The sequence below is a fragment of the Stegostoma tigrinum genome, chromosome 22, assembly GCF_030684315.1.
Source record: "Stegostoma tigrinum isolate sSteTig4 chromosome 22, sSteTig4.hap1, whole genome shotgun sequence".
NCBI classification, from domain to species: Eukaryota; Metazoa; Chordata; class Chondrichthyes; order Orectolobiformes; family Stegostomatidae; genus Stegostoma; species Stegostoma tigrinum.
This window is the reverse complement of record NC_081375.1, coordinates 12565137-12588776: the sequence shown is the minus strand read 5'-3', so window position 1 is coordinate 12588776 and position 23640 is coordinate 12565137. Positions and strand designations below refer to the sequence as shown.

General features: G+C 42.7%; 1 protein-coding gene across 7 annotated transcripts in view; it reads left to right on the top strand.

Annotated features, from left to right (window-relative positions):
• The window catches only part of aspscr1 (ASPSCR1 tether for SLC2A4, UBX domain containing), a 244182-nt gene that overhangs the window by 137459 nt on the left and 83083 nt on the right, over positions 1 to 23640 (top strand). For 6 of the 7 annotated variants that reach the window (XM_048555405.2, XM_048555401.2, XM_048555399.2 and 3 more), the window contains 2 exons: positions 5212 to 5278; positions 15071 to 15133. In XM_048555405.2, the coding sequence (XP_048411362.1) occupies positions 5212 to 5278; positions 15071 to 15133 (130 nt within the window). The remainder of the gene's footprint in view (positions 1 to 5211; positions 5279 to 15070; positions 15134 to 23640) is intronic. The other variant, XM_048555402.2, reaches the window with a different exon arrangement.

Here is a 23640-nt window from a genome sequence, read left to right as displayed (position 1 = left end):
GTTCCTCCACACTGCCAAGAATCCTATCCTTAATCCTGTACTCGGCTTTCAAATTCGACCTTTCAAAATGCATCACCTCGCATTTATCCAGGTTGAACTCCATCTGCCACCTCTCAGCCCATCTCTGCATCCTGTCAATGTCCCGCTGCAGCTTACAACAGCCCTCTACACTGTCAACGACACCTCCAACCTTTGTGTTGTCTGCAAACTTGCTGACCCATCCTTCAATCCCCTCATCCAAGTCATTAATAAAAATTACAAACAGTCGAGGCCCAAGGACAGAGCCCTGTGGAACCCCACTCACCACTGACTTCCAGGCAGAATATTTTCCTTCTACTACCACTCGCTGTCTTCTGTTGACCAGCCAATTCTGTATCCAGACAGCTAAGTTCCCCTGTATCCCATTCCTCCTGACCTTCTGAATGAGCCTACCATGGGGAACCTTATCAAATGCCTTACTGAAGTCCATATACACCACATCCACAGCTCGACCCTCATCAACTTTTCTAGCCACATCCTCGAAGAACTCGATAAGGTTTGTGAGGAATGACCTGCCCCCCTCAAAGCCGTGTTGACTGCATTTAATCAAGCCGTGCTCTTCCAGATGGTCATAAATCCTATCCCTCAGAATCCTTTCTAACACCTTGCAGACGACAGACGTGAGACTTACTGGTCTGTATTTGCTGGGGATTTCCCTATTTCCTTTCTTGAAGAGAAGAATGACATTTGCCTCTCTCCAGTCCTCGGGTACGACTTCAGTGGAGAGCGAGGATGCAAAGATCTTCGCAAGTGGCGAAGCAGTTGCATTTCTCGTTTCCCAAAGCAGCCGAGGACAAATCTGGTCCGGGCCTGGCGACTTGTTAATCTTAATGTTTGACAAAATTTTCAGCACATCAGCTTCCTCTATCTCTATCCATTCCAGCATGCACACCTCCTCTTCAAAGGTTTCATTCACTACAAAGTTCGTTTCTTTCGTAAAGACAGAAGCAAAAAACTCATTTAGGTCTTCCCCTACCTCATCAGACTCCACACACAAGTTCCCTATGCTATCCCTGATCGGCCCTACTCTTTCTTTGACCATTCTCTTATTCCTCACATAAGTGTAAAATGCCTTTGTGTTCTCCCTAATCTGTTCTGCCAAGCCTTTCTCGTGCCCCCTCCTGGCTCTCCTCAGACCATTTTTGAGCTCTTTTCCCGCCTGCCTGTAATCCTCTAGAGCTGAGCTTGACCCTAGCTTCCTCCATCTTATGTAAGCTACCTTCTTCCTTTTGACGAGAAGCTCCACCGCTCTCGTCATCCAAGGTTCCTTTTATCTTACCCCTTCTTGCCTGTCTCAGAGGGACATATTTATTCATCACTTGCAACAACTGTTCCTTAAACAGTCTCCACATGTCTATAGTGCTTTTACCATGGAACAATTGCTCCCAGTCCATACTTCCTAACTCATGTCTAATTGCATCAGTTTCCTCTTCCCCAATTAAATATCCTCCGATTTTGCCTTATCCTCTCCTTCTCCATGGCTATGTAGAATGTGAGGCAGTTATGGCCACTATCACCAAAATGCTCTCCCATCACAAGATCTGATACCTGCCCCGTCTCGTTCCTGAGCACCAAGTCTAGAATGGCCTCTCCCCTCGTCGGCCTGTCAACGTACTGAGTTAGGAAACCTTCCTGGGGACACCTTACAAAAACAGCTCCATTCAAATCTTCTGCTCGAAGGAGGTTCCAATCAATATTGGGAAAGTTAAAGTCACCCATTACAACAACCCTACTATGTCCACACTTTTCCAAAAACTGCCGACCTATGCTTTCTTCAATCTCCCTGCTGCTATTGGGGGGCCTGTAGTAAACCCCTAACGAGGTGACTACTCCCTTGCTGTTCCTAATTTCCACCCACACTGACTCGGTAGGCAGATCTTCCTCGACAATGGAAGCTTCTGTAGCTGTGATACCCTCTCTGATTAGTAGTGCTGCACCCCCTCCTCTTTCTCCCCCCCCCCCCCCATTCTTTTTAAATGCTCTAAACCCTGGAACATCCAGCAACCATTCCTGCCCCTGAAAAACCCACGTCTCAGTTATGGCCACAACATCATAGCACCAGGTACTGATCCATGCTCTAAGTTCATCACTTTTATTCCTGATACTCCTTGCGTTAAAGCAAACACACTTTAACTGATCCCTTGGTTTCCTCCCAGGAAAATCCTTCCCACTAGCTGGTCTACCTCTTGCTACTGCCTCACCTGCATCAATGGGATGGAGTCTTTACAGGAGGTGGGGTGTGAGGATGCAGAGTTCAGATAGCTGTGGGAGCCAGTGGGTTCGTAATGGATATTAGTGGCCAGCCTATCCCCAGAAATGGAAACAGAAATGTCGAGGAAGGAAAGGGAGGAGTCAGAGATAGACCAGGTGAAAGTGAGGACAGGGTGGAAATTGGAGGCAAAATTGATGAAGTTTTCCAATTCCAGACAAGAGAGGGAAGCAGCGCCAATGATCTTCTTGATGTATTGGAGAAAGTGTTGTGGGTGGGAGCCAGCAAAGGACTGGAACAAGGAATGTTCCATAAACCTCATAAGGAGACAGGCATAACTAAGGCCCATGTGGGTACCCATGGCAACCCATCTTACCTGAAGAAAATGAGGGGAGTTGAAAAAGAAGTGGAGAGCCCTCAGACCCTTCTGGTGGGGAATGGATGTGTAAAGGGATTGCACATCCATGGTAAAGAGGAGATGGCTGAAACCGGTAAACTTGAAGTTTTCAAACCAGCATAAGGTGTCAGATGAGAGATAATGGGAACTGCAGATGCTGGAGAATCTGAGATAACAAAGTGTGGAGCTGGATGAACACAGCAGGCCAAGCAGCATCTCAGGAGCACAAAAGCTGACGTTTTGGGCCTAGACCCTTCTTCAGAAAAGCTGAAACAATAGGTCTGCCCAGACAGTCCTGTTTGTGGAATTTTGGCAGAAGGTAGAAATGAGCTGTGCGGGTTGGGGGACTATTAGCTTGAAAGTGGAGTGGGAGAGATCACAGTATGAAATGAGATCCGTAACCGTAGTGGATACAATGGCCTGATGTGGCATGGTGGGGTCATAGTCCAGAGGAAAGTAGGAGGAGGTACCTGAGGGCTGGCGCTCAGCCTCTGCAAGGTCGAGGTCAGTACACCAGACTACAACAGCACCACCCTTATTGGTAGGCTTGATGACAAAGTCAGGGTTAGATCTGAGTGCACAGAGTGCAGTCAGTTCAGTGGGCGATAGGCTGGATTTGTTGAGAGGGGCAGTGAAATTGAGGCGACTGATGTCACGTTGACAGTTCTCAATGAACAGATCGTGTGCAGATAAAAGGCTGGAGGCAGGGGCCCAGGTGGAAGGAAAGTGTTGGAGTTGGGCAAAGGGCTCCGTGGGACAGGAAGAGGACTGTTGCCCAAAGAAATGGGCCTGGAGGCGAAGACGGCAGAAGAAGAATTCGGCCTCATGTCGTGCCTGAAATTTGTTAAGGTGGAGACGCAGAGGGATAAAGCTGAGGTCTTTGCTAAGTACAGAGCGTTCAGCATCAGAGAGCTGGCGGGGGCGGGGGAGGGGGGTGGGGGGTGTGGTTTGGAGGAGGGGCTGGAGTCAGAGGGTATGTTCCACAGGTCTCTGGGTATTTTTGAGTAGTTGCATCTTGTGTGCCTTGATACCTGAAAGGAAAAGAAAATGTTTCTTGTTAGCCATAAGTCATGTTATCTTTGCGCGTTAAGTATCTGGCATTTCTTCGTTCCCAAACCCCAACTAAATCCCTTTAACTGTTTAAGTAGTCCCATCATATTCTGATTGTCTCATCACTTTCACACACTCGTGAGCATTTGTTATTTTTCTTCCCATTGACCACCTCTCTTAGACAGGAGCTGAAATTTCTTGTTGAGAGTCACAATCTTGTACGTAAAGGGCAATCCTGTGTTCCTGCTAGAGCTAAATTGTGATATTAGTGATCAAAATAATCATTTGCAGTTTGCTAAATAGATCAATTTTGTATACTATGACTACGTAAAATATTGAAATTTAAGAAGTTGCTGTACCAAACATCTAATTTAAAAATTGAACTATTGTTTATAAGAATAAATATAAATCTAAATGATCCAGCCTGCTTGATGTGATGTGGAAAGTTTACCATGAAATTCTTTAGACTGGAATGTAATGAAATTGCTTGCAATATTTTATGGTTTTACTAGAACCTTTGTTCAGTTACTTGAAGATTTCTATTGAATATTGATTGCATTTTAAAGACAGATACAAATCTTATTCATAATTGTGTTTGATTTTAGGGGAAAATGTGTGTTATAAAACACTTTTGCTAAACAAATTCATTTCAGGCAAAGATTTTAAAATGAAGTTGAAAGTGATATCATTGCAAGCTAAACAAAATTGGGCATTTAATTTAAAATTACAAACATATTGTAATGTTTGAAATAAATATTGCACGAAGAATTGCTTGTGTATGTATAAGTATGCATATGCATGTATGTGTGAATAATTTAAGCCATCAATGTCCAGAGGTAAGAGAGAGAGCTCTGGTTTATCCTAAGAACGTATCTGAACAAACTCGGCTGCAGTATTGATTTGACTCTTGCTACATTTTCTGATGCTTCTGAAATATTTTCCCCCAAATTCAATCCAGACATGAAAATCGACCTACACAAATGTTTACTAGTTTCTTTATTTTCATCTACAACAGTCTTTTAAGCTTTTATTTGCTTTTTTTCTTACCCTTTTAATAATATCTTGTGGCCACATTTGATGGCTTGAAAAGCACAAATTAGCAGAATTATTTTCTGTCAAAAATATGTGCAGATGTCGCACAGGCTTCAGCTTAGCTCTTGTTTGTGATGAAGTGGTGTGCAACTTTGAGCTGTTTCTTTTGCGATTGTGGTTCAGCAAATCTCTGCCAATCAGGCCAAGGGTATTAATTGAGCTCCTTCCTATGTGAAAGTGTGGAATCACATCTTGATTAGTTTATTTATACAGAATTTTAGAACTGAATTGTTTTAGTTTCTTGTGCGTTAAACGTGACAATAGAGTAGTATGTTTTTTAATAACCATTTGCTGTATACTTCTATTTAAACAACATACAGAAGTATATCAGTGTTATGAGGATTTATTCCAGAGTTATTCAAATATTCTTTTCATGTAACTTACAAATAAACAATTCTGACACTTTCTTTGTTTGCCTAAATAGGTCGTTCTAAGAGTGCAGTTTCCTGACAGATATGTCTTGCAAGGTTTCTTCAGACCCTTTGAAACAGGTGAATTTTCTGTGTGTTTACTATGTTAGCTTTTTTTAAAAGGAAATATAATGACGTTCCAGCACGTAATTGCACTCCAGCCATACACAGAAGGAAAGTTTTTTTTATATTTGTTTTCTTTCATATCATATCTGAAAACTCAGAACTGCATCCGTACCATAATGATAAAAATGATTGCCTTGCTCAAGGTGCTACGTATCTCTCATTAGCAATTTCAGATTCACCTCAATCTGAGTATAGACCTTCATTCTTCACTCTGTAAAACCTGACAATGCAGATAAACAATAACCCCAAGCCTAAGAGCTTCACTACTTGGGCTCAGCTCACATTAAAATCAGGCTGCCCCAGTAAGAGAGACTGCCAGTTCAACCATGTAACAACTTGGAAGGAATTTGGAATCAGAACTTTGTTCAAATTCACATTAAGTAATCTGCCTGATCCTAAACCACAGGGAGGTAATAAACAGTATAACAATATTATGAAGTGTGAAGCTTCATTCCAAACATGGTAGTGCGATATCTGAAATTCTTAGTACAACTTGTATAAACAAGTCATGCACTGTAAATCATGTTTCTCCTGGTCTTTCAGCAAGTTCAGAGAAGTTCTTGTTTTCCTCTTGCCAACCAAAACTTACATTTTCATCGATGCTGTGGCAATAATATGTTAATGAATATGCCACAAATAGTCAAACACCAGAAGTAACTTCATTGCTATGAAGTTAATCCTAAATTCCTAGTATAAACACTGCAAATGTCATTTACCTATTCTGTTTGTCCTCCTTTTCCTGTTGTAGCTGCTGAAAGCTAGGTGGATTAGCCATTTGAAATCGCCCATAGTGTCCAGGAATGTGCAGTTGAGGTAGATTAACCATCGGAAGGGCAGAGTTATAAGGCTAGAATGTGGGAGTGGGCTTGGGTGGGATACTTTTCAGAAGGTTAGTGTGGACTTGATGGACTAAGTGGCTTGCTTCCACACTGTAGGGGTTCTATGATTCTATGAAAACTTGATTTTTCTAAACCCATTCCTTTTTGGTGATGGGCCAGTTTAAGTGCCTAGCTATCACTGATTTTTTAAAAAGTTGCAGCTTTGGAAGTATTGCCAACCACTTAAAAATTTGTAAGTTGGAACATTCATAGGGTCCTAGCATAAACATAAGGAGCTGGCTGCATGAATGCAACCCACAGTCCTGCTGAATTAAATCTATGCCAGATAAGTAGTATCAGTGTAATGAATCAAGTCAGATTATTTTCACACCTTGATGTTTTGAGGCATTTTGTTCCGATAAGAAATAGAGAATTTATAATGTCCTTTACAGGTGCTGTCTATATCCCAAACTTTAATAAAACCATATGAATACATGTAACCAAACTTTTATGAAATCATGTGGAGATATTGACCAAAATGCTAGTTTACCAGTCCTCATTTTCATCTTGCACATAGTGTTGTCCTGAGTTTGTAATGTCTGTATAATTTTTATCAACTTGCTCATTCACTAACCTGATTGATTGGCATTACTTTTTACTGTCCACAGCCACTCTGTAGGAATTGATAGTACACTCAGCCATATCTAATAGACTTGCAGAGTGCCTTTGAAGCATTACTAGTGGACAAGTTAAGGCATAACATTAGTTGATCTTAGACACACGCACATATGCGCCAGCTCTCCGCCTCACCCGCTCAGTGCCTTGCCCGCACTCTGCCCCTCTCGCGCACAAATATGCCAGGTGTTTCCTTTCAGTGATAAAGGCAAAAAAGAGGGTAAGACCTCTTTGGATACTGACATGTATCTACCAGCATACGATTACACTTTTTCCAATTGCATGATGCATGAAACGAGAGGGATACAGAATAAACTTGATTGGAAGGATGTTGGATCTGGAATTGTAGATCAACACGTACCTTGTTTTATCTGTTTTTGCATAATTTATTTTTAAATGCACATCAGTGAATCTTGTTTTGTAAGCACTTCTCCTTCAGGCTGATAATGTGCAATTTATCTGTTGAAGTTTGTGCACCAGATTTGACATGCATTTGTTTTTCATCTGTATAACACATTTAAAATCTAAATATTTAAATCACAAATAAACAGGAGATGCATGGGAATTCTTCGTAATAAACATTTAATGTACTGCTGCTTCTCAGTTTTTCCCTTTTAACCATCACCCATAAGCTTAAAGTAGGAATCTGTTTAATATAGTCTCAGTAGAAGGGGAAGCATTCACTTTTAAAGTATGATTGTAAAATGAAATTGAGATAATTACAGCTCATCTTATTTCCATCCTCCCCTCCTTCCCAAAAAATTTAACGTAAAATTATTCCTAATTTTGCCTCCATTTGCCCTCATGTCGATTGGGATTTGTGTGAAATAGAACGTCTTAATTTCACCTTTAAACATACTGTTGACTCGTTTGAATTGTATCCCTTTCTATACTCTCTAATTTTTTTAGCCAGGGCTTCCCAAAGTGGGGATTGTGACCCCATGTGGGGCTGTGAGCTGAAACTTTGAGGTCATGACTTCTGAGAAAGCAGTAGTATCCAAGTAACTGTTTGGAAATGCCACTGTACGCACACTGTCATAGCTGCTGCTCTCACAGCTCTTCACTGAAAATAACTTTGCTTTTAGGTCCATTCAAGCCCGAATGTACCTAAACAAACTTCATTTTTGCTTTCTTCCAAAAGGCCTGAACAGACCTATCTGGTAAATATCTGAAAACTTAACCCATCTTTTATCTGAATACCGGTTGGTCCTGTATAGTGTAGCAACACCCTTGAGCAGTTACACAAGCTCAGTTAGGATCTCTAGATATTGGTGAGCCCCTTGTATGAATTGCAAAGCATGCAAAATATTGCTTTTCGCTGGTTCGACTTTGTTGCTGTGCACCTTGGCCAGTGCAACATTGCAATCCTGGAGGCATCCCAATTCTTGAAGTAGCAACATATGCCACAGATGTTTGAATCCTTCATTAGAAAAAAATCACCATTGTGTTCCTGTGTGTAACACAGTGCATTCAAGATGGCAGTTCTGAGGAAGGGTCACTGGACCTGAAACATTAACTCTATTTTCTCCTCCACAGATGCTGCCAGACCTGCTGAGCTTTTCCAGCAACTTTGTTTTTATTCAAGATGGCAGCATGTGTTAAGAACAGAGAATAAATGAAGCCAGTTGCAGTAAGATTATGTTTTCTAAGACTGAATCCATCCAGTTGAGTCAACGTGAAGAAATTTACATCTCTGTATCTCACTTCTTATGTTAAATTCTCAAATTGTGAGCTTAAAGATTAGTTGCAGAGAATTCAGCTTGGAAGCACAATGGAATGGAATCCAGAGTATGGAAATGGACCTGTATCAATGGTTGCTTTGAGTAGCAAAATAGAGGCAGAACAGCATGGCCACGTGCAAGCATGTAATACACACACAAACCCGTACTTCTGAGTCAGTTTCTGGTGAAAAGCAACTTGGGACAGCAGCCATTCATTGAGAGCTCAAGATGTACAAACTTTGCTACTATTAGAACATAGAACAGTACAGCACAGAACAGGCCTTTCAGCCCACAATGTTGTGCCGACCATTGATCCTCATGTATGCACCCTCAAATTTCTGTGACCATATGCATGTCCAGCAGTCTCTTAAATGACCCCAATGACCTTGCTTCCACAACTGCTGCTGGCAACGCATTCCATGCTCTCACAACTCTCTGTGTAAAGAACCCACCTCTGACATCCCCTCTATACTTTCCACCAACCAGCTTAAAACTATGACCCCTCGTGCTAGCCATTTCTGCCCTGGGAAATAGTCTCTGGCTATCAACTCTATCTATGCCTCTCATTATCTTGTATACCTCAATTAAGTCCCCTCTCCTCCTCCTTTTCTCCAATGAAAAGAGACCAAGCTCAGTCAACCTCTCTTCATAAGATAAGCCCTCCAGTCCAGGCAGCATCCTGGTAAACCTCCTCTGAACCCTCTCCAAAGCATCCACATCTTTCCTATAATACGGCGACCAGAACTGGACGCAGTATTCCAAGTGCGGTCTAACCAAAGCTTTATAGAGCTGCAACAAGATCTCACCACTCTTAAACTCAATCCCCCTGTTAATGAAAGCCAAAACACCATATGCTTTCTTAACAACCCTGTCCACTTGGGTGGCCATTTTAAGGGATCTATGTATCTGCACACCAAGATCCCTCTGTTCCTCCACACTGCCAAGAATCCTATTCTTAATCCTGTACTCAGCTTTCAAATTCGACCTTCCAAAATGCATCACCTCGCATTTATCCAGGTTGAACTCCACCTGCCACCTCTCAGCCCATCTCTGCATCCTGTCAATGTCCCGCTGCAGCCTACAACAGCCCTCTATACTGTCAACAACACCTCCGACCTTTGTGTCGTCTGCAAACTTGCTGACCCATCCTTCAATCCCCTCATCCAAGTCATTAATAAAAATTACAAACAGTAGAGGCCCAAGGACAGAGCCCTGTGGAACACCACTCACCACTGACTTCCAGGCAGAATATTTTCCTTCTACTACCACTCGCTGTCTTCTGTTGGCCAGCCAATTCTGTATTCAAGCAGCTAAGTTCCCCTGTATCCCATTCCTCCTGATCTTCTGAATGAGCCTACCATGGGGAACCTCATCAAATGCCTTACTGAAGTCCATATACAGCACATCCACAGCTCGACCCTCGTCAACTTTTCTAGTCACATCCTCAAAAAACTCGATAAGGTTATTGTCGAACATGTCAGAATTTAAATAATTGGCCACAGGTTTAAAATCAAACACCTCAAAGAGACGAAGAGTTTTTTTTAAACCACTGTATAGCCCATTCTTCCTACTGTATCCAACACCTTTTAAACATATTACCTGTGTTTGTGTGAGTGTGTCTGGTGTCACACTTTGGTTTTTTTTTTCAGGATTCATACACAGTAAAATTCCTCTTTCACTGGAAAAATAGCCTTGTAGTTTGGCTCCTACATTTTTATCTACCTAACTGTTTTTAACAAAAATGTGATAGCTGGGTGCTAAAAAAGAAGTAAAAAATCTTTGTTGGAACTGATTGAAGGTTAAAAAGGGAGCTGATCCCCTGTCTTCACCTGATCATAAGAACAACACCGGCATCTTTTTCGTGTTGGGATTTTTTTAATAATATCTAATTAGATTGTGTTATATTGGAATTTGAATCAAATATTTCATTAGACAACCTCCTTTGAGCTCTGAAGATGCCACAAGAGCAGTAGTTCTATGAGCAATGTCTTCAGTTTATAGAAAGAGTAGAAAGATTGTGTTTCTTTTTAAAATAGAGCAAAAATTGTAATAAGTCATGCATTTGTTGATCAGCTGTGCCAGTGGACTGAGGAGTGGCAGATGGAATTTAATTTAGATAAATGTGAGGTGTTGTATTTCAGAAAAGCAAATCAGGGCATGACTTATACACTTAATGATAAAAGTCCTGGGGACTATTGCTAAACAAAGAGAACTTGGAATGCAGGTTCACAGTGCCTTGAAAGTGGAGTCACAGGTAAATAGGATCGTGATGATGGTGTTTGGTATACTTGCCTTTATTGGTCAGTGCATTGAGTATAGGATTTGGAACGTCATGTCGCAGCTGCAGAGGACATTGTTTAGACCACTTTAGAAGTATTGTATGCAGCTCTGGTCTTCCTGCTATAGGAGCAAGTTGTGAAACTAGAAATGGTTCAGAAAAGATTTACTATGATGTTGCCAGAGTTGGAGGATTTGGGCTATAGGGAGAGGCTGAATAGGCTGGGGTTACTTTCCCTGGAGCATCAGAGGCTGAGGGGTGACCTTTACAGAGGTTTATAAAATTATGAAGGGCTTGGATAGGCTAAGTAGGCAAGGTCTTTTCCCTGGGTTGGGAAGAGTCAAAAACGAGAAGGCGTACGTTTTGAGGTGAGAGATATAAAATGGACCTAAGGGACAACTTCTTCACGCACAGGGTGGTACGTGTATGGAATGAGCTGTCAGAGGAAGTGGTGGAGGCTGGTGCAATTACAACATTTAAAAGATATCTGGATACGTATGAGTAGGAAGGGTTTAGGGGGATATGGACCAAATGCTGGCAAATGGGACTAGATTTATTTCAGATATTTGGTCGGCATGGACAAGTTGGACTGAAGGATCCGTTTCTGTGCTGTGTATTTCTGACTATTACAACCCAAGTAGCAGTGCTGGCAAGCAACTGTGAGTGTTCTTAACTTGGACACAGAAATACAACACAGGTAATATGTAAGGACGTGTTGGGTACAGCAGGAATAATGGTTGTTAATATAATTTAGTTAATGTATGAATTTTGAATGTTGTAGTTTCAAGAATGCTGTGAAACTATAATGCAGTCAAATTCCCATTTGAAATATAGGGAACATCAAAACCTTACGTAATGAAGAAGAAAGTGTGTGCAATGTGAAAATTGCATAGCCTTAGATGAATAAACAGTGAAACTTTTTTTAATGTGCCTATGGGATAAGGGCGTCGCTGGCTGGGCTGCATTTATTACCCATCTCTAATTGCCCACTGGGCAATTAAAGAGTCAACCACATTACTGTGGGTCTAGAGTCACATATAGGCCAGATCATGTAAGGATGGCAGTTTCCTTCCCTAAAGGGCATTCGTGAACCAGATGGATTTTTCCAAGAATCGACAATGGATTCATGGTCATCATTAGACTTTTAATTCCAGATTTTTTTTATTCAATTCAAATCCACCAACAGCTGTGGCGAGATTTGAACCCAGGTCCCCAGAATGTTGTCTGGGTCTCTGGATTAACAGTCCAGCGATAATACCACTTAGCCATCGCCTCCTATTTAGGATACTTCCATTTGTCTTTGAAGTGTGTTGGTTTGGTTTGTTAGAGGCTTCCAATAATGGTTATTAAAAATTCCAAAGATATTTTTCTCTTCAATTTGCATTTCTCATGCAAGATAAATTGTTGACTGAAACAAATTTGTTGGTGACTTCGTGATGTAGAACAATTCTAGACATGCTAGATTGTATATTCCCTGTTAAAATACAATAAACTGAGCATGTGTTTTGTCAACATATGTAAAAGAATTCGTCAAAGATGAAAGATTCATTAAGAATAAAAGGTATCGCAATTTTAAAAGATATGCATTTCTATGGCCTATTAATACCTCAAGATGCTCCAACTTAGACTTGAATCCACCAACTCAGATTAGAATGTTGTCACTGTGCCACACTGATGTACCCACTGTTATAGTTATTCTACACTTTGAATTTTACCATTGGCTAATAGAACACTTTGCATCTGTTAGGTGAAGGGGTTTTTGAAGATGATAGATCCTGACCTCCCTCAAAGAGTATACCCCAGTATTCACTGGGAAGTTTAAGGATTTTCTGTGAATTTTGCTTGAAAAGTGAGAGCTGAAGAAGTTAATATAACTCCCAGTTTTTACATTCCTAAGAAAGAATGATGTGATGTAAAGTTTACTGTGCTATAACAATAGGGTAAAATCTTTCATTGCCCTGAAACGTGTTGATCGGTTCCCTTTGTCAACACTCCCTTTGACATCTCTAAATGAATTTCCCAGCGAAATACAAATTTGACATCGTCTGTCCTCACACTGAAATGTTTGCACCCAGCAAAGCTAACAGACGGAGCTGCATTTGACTGTAAAGCTGAGAACAAAGTCCAAAAGCAGGGAAGTTTGCAGGAGGGAATACTATTGTCTACAAAGATGAGAGAACCTCTGGGACATTCCAAAAATCAGGCAGCTGATGGCATGCTAGATGGCTTTCTGCCAGATTTTGGGCCCTGGAACATAAAAACTAAGCTGTGGCTGCAGGAAAGGTCAGTGTTATTTGAGGGGTGATCCTTTGAGTAAGGATTTTAGGGAATGAAACAAACACGCACGCAGTCACACTCCCCACCCCCATCCCCACCCTCCACCGTAAACACCCAGGTTTGTCTCATGATTGTGCAGGCTGACTTCCTTGTCCCACTTGGAGCTGAAATGATTGCAACCCAGGCAGCATGAGGACCTTGTGGTCATTTTTTGACCACTCAAGCTTCAATTGGCAGCAGGGCAGCAGGGCAGGAGGGTAGAGCTTGTACCTTCTTGTCCGGAACTTAATTTGGGCAAAAGAGAGAAAATTGATGAAAGCCTGTTCCTCCTCCATCTCACCTTTTTAAAAAAAATACACTTCCCACTTCCCAGTCTGCTGCCTCTGGGACCAGATGATTACACCCCAAGCATTAAAGTGAATGTTTGATTGACTGATTTATTATGTCAGTCATTCAGATGGTTAACTCTGTATACACGTTAAGTGGTGTTTCAGGTGATTCACCAGCTCAAGTGATTGCCCTACCAAAAGCTGAATACTGTGATGCCTGAAATCCTGCCAAAAGTAAGTCAAGAATAGATTGAGGCTGACAGATCGCAAATGAAAATGGATTGACTTTGTTACATTCTGCATTCTACTTATGAAGCGGTCAAGAAGTCCAAAATGGGGGAAAAGAAATGAATTTTCAACTGTTTTGAAGTATCACAGTCCAAAGTACAGGGCTTGAAAATGTTTTGGAATTTTCTGGGCTGTAAAATGTTGGATTGCTCAAACCTTAAGAGTGTGATCTGGCAAACACAAGTGATAAAATGTTATGTAGTAATGTTTTTCTGCTTTTAAGGCAACTGGAATTTCTGAATAACAGATTTGTTAACTGGAGAGGTTACGGTATTTTGCAAAGTGAAATTTAGCTGTGGCTTTATTAATATAGAAATCTAATTTGTCTTAATCTTATTCCTAATATAGGATAAGCTTGTTAACTGAACCATTCAAGTTTTCCAATAAATATTATTTTAGTTACTGTCTCTACCTATTCCACACTTGCTAAAATCTATATCCTATTCATTGAAGAAGAATTACCTAGAACAAATTAAGCTGGGCATTTAATTCTCACAATTGAAGTTAAAGCCTGGAAAGTGTTAACACAGCGTGGTTGAGACCATTTCTAGGTGTACAAAAACATGTTCAAGTTATTTGGCTCCTTCTGAAAAATTAAAAGCTTGCAAATTATTTATATGTTGAGTGATGAGCTTAATTGACGATTACAATCTTTATGGTCAGTGAAGCTTTCTTATTATGTGACCATAGGACCACCAGTGTAGAACTAGAAAAATAGAAAATAAAAGCAAAGACATTATGCTCCCTAAGTCACTGGTTAGGCCTCAGTTGGAGTATTATGGAGAAATTTGCCCACCACATTTCAAGAAAAATGCAAAGATTTTAAAGAAGGTTGAGAAGAAGTTTATCAGGAAGTTATTAACATTCTGGCAATTCAGTTGGAGGAGGCATTGGAAAAAGTAAGTACAAAAAATATAAAAGTTGACCTAAAGAGGTTCTTATGATGATTTGTACTTTTAAGGGAGAAACTCTTCACTCTGAGTAGGTCAGTAGCCAGACGCCATGACTTAAATCATTGGCAAAGGATCCAAATAGTTGATAAGAACTTTTCCATTCAAGTTTTTAGGATCTGGAATGCTCTGTCGACATAGATGGTGGAAGTTGTTTCCATAGTTGTTTTAAAGGGGAATTGTGAAAGGTATTTATGGAGCTACAGATACAAAATGGAGATTTGGGAATAGATGCAGAACTTTCATGAGCTGGCATACTTGGCAAACCGAAGGGCCTCAATTATGGTGTAGATTTCTATGAAAGTTGTTGTTATTGTGGATTCGTTGGCATTTACACCACTGTTGACCATGAAATGATGCTTCTGCCAAGACCATGTTTAATAAAGGATTTTTCTTCCCCCCCCCCAACAGTTGGAGCACTGATTGAATTTGTGAAGTCGCATCTAATTGACCCAGCAATTTCATTTTATTTATGTAAGTACAACAATCACTTAGCTGAATAGACAGAATCATTGGACAAAATATAACATATTACATTTTTTTGGTGGTTGAACATTCTTAGGGAGTTCTGTTTCTTAAATGGCCATAAAGAAGTGCAGGAAATTACAATTCCCAGATGATATAACCAATGCTGGTTAGCTCACCCACTGGAAAACATTTAAAATTCAGACCTCAACAAGCAATCTTTGACGTGAATGTTTGTTGCACTGTATTTCAGAAAACTGGAAATATACATAGGACCAGGAGTTGTAGAGGTCTACAGCATGGGAAAAGGTCCATTGGGTCTGTGCCAATCACCTAACTCTCTCAATCCCATTTTCCAGCACTTTACCCATAACCTTGCCTGCCTTGGCATTGCAAGTGTACATCTAAATACTTGTTGGATATTTTGAGGGTTTCTGCCTCTTATCAACCTTTAAAGGCAGTGAGTTTCAGATTCCCACCACCCTCTGAGTGGGGTTTAAAAAATCCTAACATTCCCTCTAAAACTTATGCCTCTTATCTTAAATCTATGCACTTGGTTATTGATCCCTCCATCAAGGTTAAAATTTTCTTCCTGTCTGCCCTGTCTATGCTTCTCATAACTTTTTATACATCTCAATCATGGCCTCCCTTGGTCTGCTCTGGGCCAAGAAAAACAGTCCCTGTGTATTCAGTCATATCCTCCCTACTGTTAACTTCATGATCTGCTAATAAAGGCAAATATCCCACATGCCGCCTTAACCATTGTATCTACCTGTCTGCCTTAAGGTGGACCAGTGGACATAAACCAGGGTTCGTCTGGTCCTGGTTACTTCCCAGGGCCCTACGATTCATTATGTACGCCCTTGCCTTGTTTGTAGGCCGTCCAGTCTCTCAAGCCTGCATTGCCAATTAATATGATATTAGCTGATCATCCAACTCAGCACCCTTCACCCACTTTATCACCCTACTCTTTGATTCCCTTAGCGCTAATAACTATATCTAACTGTTTGAAAATATTCAATGTTTTGGCCCCACCTGCTTTGTGTGACACAGAATTTCACAAGTTCACCACTCTGGGTGGGGGGGAAAAAAGTCTTCTCATCTCAGTCCTAAATGGCCTACCTCATATCTTTAGACTGTGACCCCTGCTACTGGATTCCCCAAACATTGACGACATTCTTCTCCTGTTTACACTAGTCCAGTCCTAGAGATGTACAGCACAGAAACAGACCCATTGGCCCAATTCGTCCATGCCAACCAGTTAATCGAGTGCCATTTGCCAGGATTTGGACCAAATCCCTGTAAACCCTTTCAGAGATAGTAGGAACTGCATATGCTGGAGAATCTGAGATAACAAGGTATAGAGCTGGATGGACACAGCAGGCCAAGCAGCATCAGAGGAGCAGGAAGGCTGACATTTCTGGCCTAGACCCTTCTTCAGAACATCAGCTTCTACCTATTGCTCAAACCCTCCAACCTTGGCAACATCCTTGTAAATCTTTCTCAACCCTTTCAAGTATCAAAACTTCTTTCATATAGCAGGGACACGAGAACTGAATGTAGTATTCCAAATGGCTTAAACAATATCCTGTACAGCTGCAAAATGACCCCCCCACTCTTACACTTTTGGTATAATTTTTTAAATAGATTCCTGTGTAATACCCCTCATTTGTCTAATCTCCAGTGGATGTAATCTAACTGATCTAGTCTCTATTCATATGTCAGTCCTGCCATCTGGGGGAATCAGTCGAACTCTTCTTCAGCTGCCTCTATCTCCATGCCTATTTCTTTGACCAGGAGCCTCACTCACCCTCTGTAGACCCCTTCTCCCACCTCCAACAAGCCCCATCCTCTTGGACACCATCCCATGCCTTCCTACCCTCCCTCACCCTCTTCACCTCCAACTGTCTGAATTTCTCCACCCCTCTAACTCTCTCCAGTCTCTACCCAGCAGAACGTGCAGCCCTCCACTCCCTCTGCTGCAACCCTAACCTCACCATCAAACCTGCTGATAGGGGAGGACATGGTGGTGGTCTGTGTACTAACCTCTACATCACAGAAGCCAAGCACCAACTCTTGGCTAGCACTTCCTATGACCCCACTCCTTATCGCCAAACCATTATCTCCCAGACCGTCAATCTCATCACCTCAGGAGACCTCTCACCCACAGCCTCCAACCCCGCACTACCCGTATCTATCTCCTCCCCAGTATCATCAAACCTGACTGACCTGGTTGACCCATTGTCTCCTCCTGCCCCTGCCCTATTCTGTCTTTTCCCTCTGGTCCAGGAACTCTCCCTCAATGTTTGGGGACACTACCCATGCCTTCCACCTTCTCCAAGACTTTCAGTTCCCTGGTCCCATCTTTACCATGGACATCCAAACCCTGTGCACCTGTATCCTCCACGCAGATGAGCTAAATGCCCCCCACTACTGCTACTCGCACACACCCAACCAGTCCCCCTCTACCAACACCCTCGTCCTCCCTACGGAACTTGTCCTCACTGTCAACAGCTTTTCCTTTAACTTGTCCCATTTCCTATAAACTAAAGGGATGGCTATGGGCACTTGTATAGGCCTGAGCTATGCCTGCCTCTTCGTAGGATACGTGGAACAGTCCCTCTTCTGTTGTTACACTGGCATCATTTGTCACCTCTTACTCCGCTACATTGGTTACTGAATAGAACAAAAACAAAGTTACTGGAAAAGCTCAGCAGGTCTGGCATCACCTGTGAAGGAAAAAACAGCGTTAATGTTTTTGGTCCGGTGACTCTTGAACTGATGGCAGCTGGGAAAACATCAGTTTATCTGCAGAAAAAAGGAAGTGGATGGGTTAGGGAGCAAACAATAAGATAGAGCCTTAAGAGAGAGAAGGGCGGCGGGACAGACAAAGGAGTTGATAACGATCAGGCTGAGGGCTGAATAGTTGTTAATGGGGATAACAAGGTATAGAGCTGGATGAACATAGGAGCAGGAAAGCTGATGTTTCAGCCCTAGACCCTCCTTCATTGTTAATGGGGACTGTTGGTGACTAATAGTAGGTAGTGTGTAATGGCAGGCTGTGTAATATCAAGGCCTGGTGTGTGGGGTAGGGTGCTGGGACATGGGAGAGTTTAGGCCCTAAAATTATTGAACTCGATATTGAGTCAGGAGGGCTGCAGGGTCCCCAAGCGGTTAATGAGGTGTTGCTCTTTCAGCTTGCATTGAGCTTTGCTGGACCACTGCTGATTTGCAGCATCTGCTGCTCTTTTGGTTTTTATTTGGTGATTACTGTATTGCACTGCCTTGTGCTCCCATGAGGGGCTTGAACATTTCATCACCTTTACTAACACCTTTCATCCCAACCTAAAATTCACCTGGACCATCTCTAATACTTCCCTCTGTTTCCTGGACCTTTCCGGTAGCCAATGCAGCGCCAACATCTATTTCAAACCCACCGACTCCCACAACTACCTTGACTGTACCTCCTCTCACCCACCCTCCTGCAAGAATACCAAATTCCTCTGCCTCTGCTGCATTGCTCCCAAGATGGAGAGCTCCACCCTCAGACATTCCAGGTGTTCTCCTACTTCAAGGACCGCAACATCCCCCTCTGTTGATCCACAATGCCGGCAACTGCATTTCTTGCATCTCCTGCACTTCTGCCCTGAAACCCCCTCCCCCTCACAATAGTAAAGACAGAGTCCCCTTGGTCCTCACGTACAACCCCACCAACCTCTATGCCCAGTGCATCATCCTCCATCACATGCACCACCTGCATCCAGACCCCGCAACCAATGAGATATTTCCCTCCCCGCCCCTATCTGCCTTTCATAGGGACCGCTTTCTCCGAAACTCCCTTGTCCGCTGCACATTCCCCACCAACTCCACCACACTCGGTAGCATTCCCTAGAAACACAGGAAGTGTCACACCTGCCCTTAAGCCTCCCATCTCATCTCCGTCTGAGGCCCCAGGCAAACTTGCCAAATCTGACAGGGGTTTAACTGTACATCCTCCAACTTGGTTTACTGTATCTGCTGTGGCCTCCTCTACGCTGGTGAAACCAAGCACAGAACTTGGCGACCGATTCATAAAGCATCTGTGCTCTGTACGGTATAATCAACAACACCTTCCCGTTACCAACCATTTTAACACTCCTCCCTCCTCCTCCTCCCACCCCCCACTCCCCCACCCCCCACCACCCACCCTTGGTGATACATGCATCCTGGGTCTCCCCCAATGTCACAGTGATGCCCCACACAAACTGGAGGAATAACACCTCATATTCCACCTTGGGAGCTGACAGGCCAATAGCCTCAACATAGAATTCACCAGTTTCAAAATCTCCTCACCCCCGCCTCAACCCACATCCAACCCTGCCGCCTTGACCTGATGCTACCTGTCCATCTTATCTTTCTTCTATCATGCCCAACCCGCCCCACTGACCAATCCTCACTAACTCTATCCCCTTGCTGCATCCACCTATCACCATCCCACCCACCTTTTCCCTTGTCCCACCCCACCTTCCTTTGTTTATTTCCCAGTTCCCTTCCCCCTTCCCAGTCCTGATGATGGGTGTAAACCCGAAACTTCGACTTTGTTGCTCCTCTGATGCTGCCTGACCTGCTGTGTTCCTCCAGCTCCACACGATATTGAATCTGGGGGAATCAGCCTGGTAAACCTTCATTGCAATAACTCCATAGCCAGAACATTCTTACTCGGATGAATAGACCAAAAGTACATGTGTACCAACATACAATTTGCTTTCTTAAGCACCTACTGCAGCTCCATACCAATTCCGATTTCTTTTTATTTTGGTGGATTTTTAAAGGTGATACTGCTTTCCTGAATTGATATCATTCATAGTTACGATCAATTCTGAAATGTTACAACTTTTATACAATAAAACAATTTTTAAAATACATTACTACAAAATATTAAGCTGGACATAATTCCTTTAATGTGATCTAAAGTGTACCACTTACTAAGAAATGCTCTAATTGCGTAGCTAATTAGTTGTTAATTATTGCGTACACATCAAAACATGAGTCATTAAAGGATATTACTTATTTTTGAGTGATATATTTTTAATCTAGTTAGTTCTGTTGCCATGTATCTATAAATTAATTTACATAAAGTTTATTCTAAAATGTTAGACTCATCTTTTAATTTCAAATCAGCTGTTTAAATTTGTTGCCAATTTCTTTGGCAAGACACATCGTACCTTTTACCTCTTACAATTATTCCCATTTGATTGGTCAGAATGGTTCATTAGAACTTGGTTAATTTGACATCTAACCTGCTTTTAGCTATTTTCCCTTTTAGAAGTATTTGAAGACTGGTCTTTGTTGTGGTTTTAAAATGTGTAGCATTTCTTGTCATTAATTTCAGTCAGGAATTATATTTATGTATCCATCTGTTGTTTTCTCCATCAACCATAACCCAAAACTAAAGAATATCAAATGTGGTGTATCTGCCCACAATAAAAAAATCATGCATTCACCACAAAATCCCAAAAAAATCATCTGAACCTTTTTGAAATACAAAATACATTTGTGCAACATATGTGAAAATTTGAGGTGGTCTGGAGATACAAATTACTCAGTTTTTCATTGACTATATGGAAATGAGAACCTTGGATATTTGGCAAATAAATAACAGCTAAATAATAGATTTGAGTAGTCAGTTCTGATTTTGAGCCAAATTCAACTTTAGGAATGAATGAAGCAATGACAGGTAATAAAATGAGGCTGGATGAACACAGCAGGCCAAGCAGCATCTCAGGAGCACAAAAGCTGACGTTTCGGGCCTAGACCCTTCATCAGAGAGGGGGATGGGGAGAGGGAGCTGGAATAAATAGGGAGAGAGGGGGAGGCGGACCGAAGATGGAGAGTAAAGAAGATAGGTGGAGAGAGTATAGGTGGGGAGGTAGGGAGGGGATAGGTCAGTCCAGGGAAGACTGACAGGTCAAGGAGGTGGGATGAGGTTAGTAGGTAGCTGGGGGTGCGGCTTGGTGTGGGAGGAAGGGATGGGTGAGAGGAAAAACCGGTTAGGGAGGTAGAGACAGGTTGGACTGGTTTTGGGATGCAGTGGGTGGGGGGGGAAGAGCTGGGCTGGTGGTGTGGTGCAGTGGGGGGAGGGGACGAACTAGGCTGGTTTAGGGATGCAGTTGGGGAAGGGGAGATTTTGAAACTGGTGAAGTCCACATTGATACCATATGGCTGCAGGGTTCCCAGGCGGAATATGAGTTGCTGTTCCTGCAACCTTCGGGTGGCATCATTGTGGCAGTGCAGGAGGCCCATGATGGACATGACATCTAGAGGATACCACGCATCATCCTCCGACACTTCCGCCGTTTACAATCCGACCCCACCACCCAAGACATTTTTCCATCCCCTCCCCTGTCTGTTTTCCGGAGAGACCACTCTCTCCGTGACTCCCTTGTTCGCTCCACACTGCCCTCCAACCCCACCACACCCGGCACCTTCCCCTGCAACCGCAGGAAATGCTACACTTGTCCCCACACCTCCTCCCTCACCCCTATCGCAGGCCCCAAGATGACATTCCACATTAAGCAGAGGTTCACCTGCACATCTGCCAATGTGGTATACTGCATCCATTGTACCCGGTGCGGCTTCCTCTACATTGGGGAAACCAAGCGGAGGCTTGGAGACCGCTTTGCAGAACACCTCCGCTCAGTTCGCAACAAACAACTGCACCTCCCAGTCGCAAACCATTTCCACTCCCCCTCCCATTCTCTAGATGACATGTCCATCATGGGCCTCCTGCACTGCCACAATGATGTCACCCGAAGGTTGCCGGAACAGCAACTCATATTCCGCCTGGGAACCCTGCAGCCATATGGTATCAATGTGGACTTCACCAGTTTCAAAATCTCCCCTTCCCCTACTGCATCCCTAAACCAGCCTAGTTCGTCCCCTCCCCCCACTGCACCACACAACCAGCCCAGCTCTTGCCCCCCCACCCACTGCATCCCAAAACCAGTCCAACCTGTCTCTGCCTCCCTAACCGGTTCTTCCTCTCACCCATCCCTTCCTCCCACACCAAGCCGCACCCCCAGCTACCTACTAACCTCATCCCACCTCCTTGACCTGTCCCCTCCCTACCTCCCCACCTATACTCTCTCCACCTATCTTCTTTACTCTCCATCTTCGGTCCGCCTCCCCCTCTCTCCCTATTTATTGCAGCTCCCTCTCCCCATCCCCCTCTCTGAAGGGTCTAGGCCCGAAACGTCAGCTTTTGTGCTCCTGAGATGCTGCTTGGCCTGCTGTGTTCATCCAGCCTCACATTTTATTATCTTGGAATTCTCCAGCATCTGCAGTTCCCATTATCTCTAATGACAGGTAGCTGTTTTTAAAGACCAGAATACTGGTGATCAAAATAAGAAAGCCTGGGAAAGCTAAGATACTTTTTAGATCCACTAGAAGAGGTTCTCAATCTTTCATCTTTTTATGGTAATCTCATTGCTAATTGAAAATAAAATTGATTTACTTCTCAAATGAGGAATCTAAGTCTGATTAACACAATAGAGAAATCAGGCCTAGATGCTGCAAAGTGTTGATGCCACCTCCGATTTCCCTGTCTATCTGCTCCTCTCTGCTAACTTGGCACACGGTACAATCCTGAGGAAAATCTGTATTCTGCACCATAAACGTATACAATTAAATTTTTACCCCCAACTAGATCACTACAAAAATGCAGACTGTATCTTCAAGGCTGGTAGATGTGGAAAAAATAGGCATAATAGAAATAAATGTCTTGCTTCACTCAGTTATTGTTCATGTCATGAGCAACCATCTAAAACCACTAGTTTTTGTTTTGTTTGGACTGATCCCACTTAGATCTGTCCTTAAACAGTCTAATCATAGTTGGAGCATATTTACTAATGGATTTTATTCCAATCTCTGTACTGGGATTATCGCAAGAATCCATTCTTGGCAACCACCTCTTAATGCTCCCTCTTGCAGCCTCATTTGCAGACCCAGAGCCAGCTTGCATATGTAGAGTTACAAGTCATGAGCATACCTCTTCTCCAACACTCTCAGCCCATCCAGCACCTCTATGCTATCATAATGCTTGTCTGACATACTAACTTGTATTCACCCCTCCCGCCCCCTTAGCTTTCACCTTGCCGTTAGCAAGTAGACCATCATCCCACCCTAGCTCCACTCTCTAGGCTGAGAGCTCTGTGTCCTTCTTTTATATGGCCCTTCTTTTATACGCCCCTTTGGATGGGGTATTATCTCTTCCTATGATGTGGCATTCATCTGCTTCCTCTAAAATGCAGTTGGATTATCTTAAAACGGTGTTAAAATGCATGTGCAATTTCAAGATGGTGGTTAGTTTGACAAGATACAATAATCACTGAACTTTTTTTTATCTCTAATACCATCATTTCAAGTCTTAAAAATTCAAAAAATATAAAAGAATCAAACCAAACTGTCTTTATGGCTTATGCAAGAACAACTTTCTTTTCTTTTCAGTGATTCTGTTCCCAAGTTTCAAGGGCATTGTG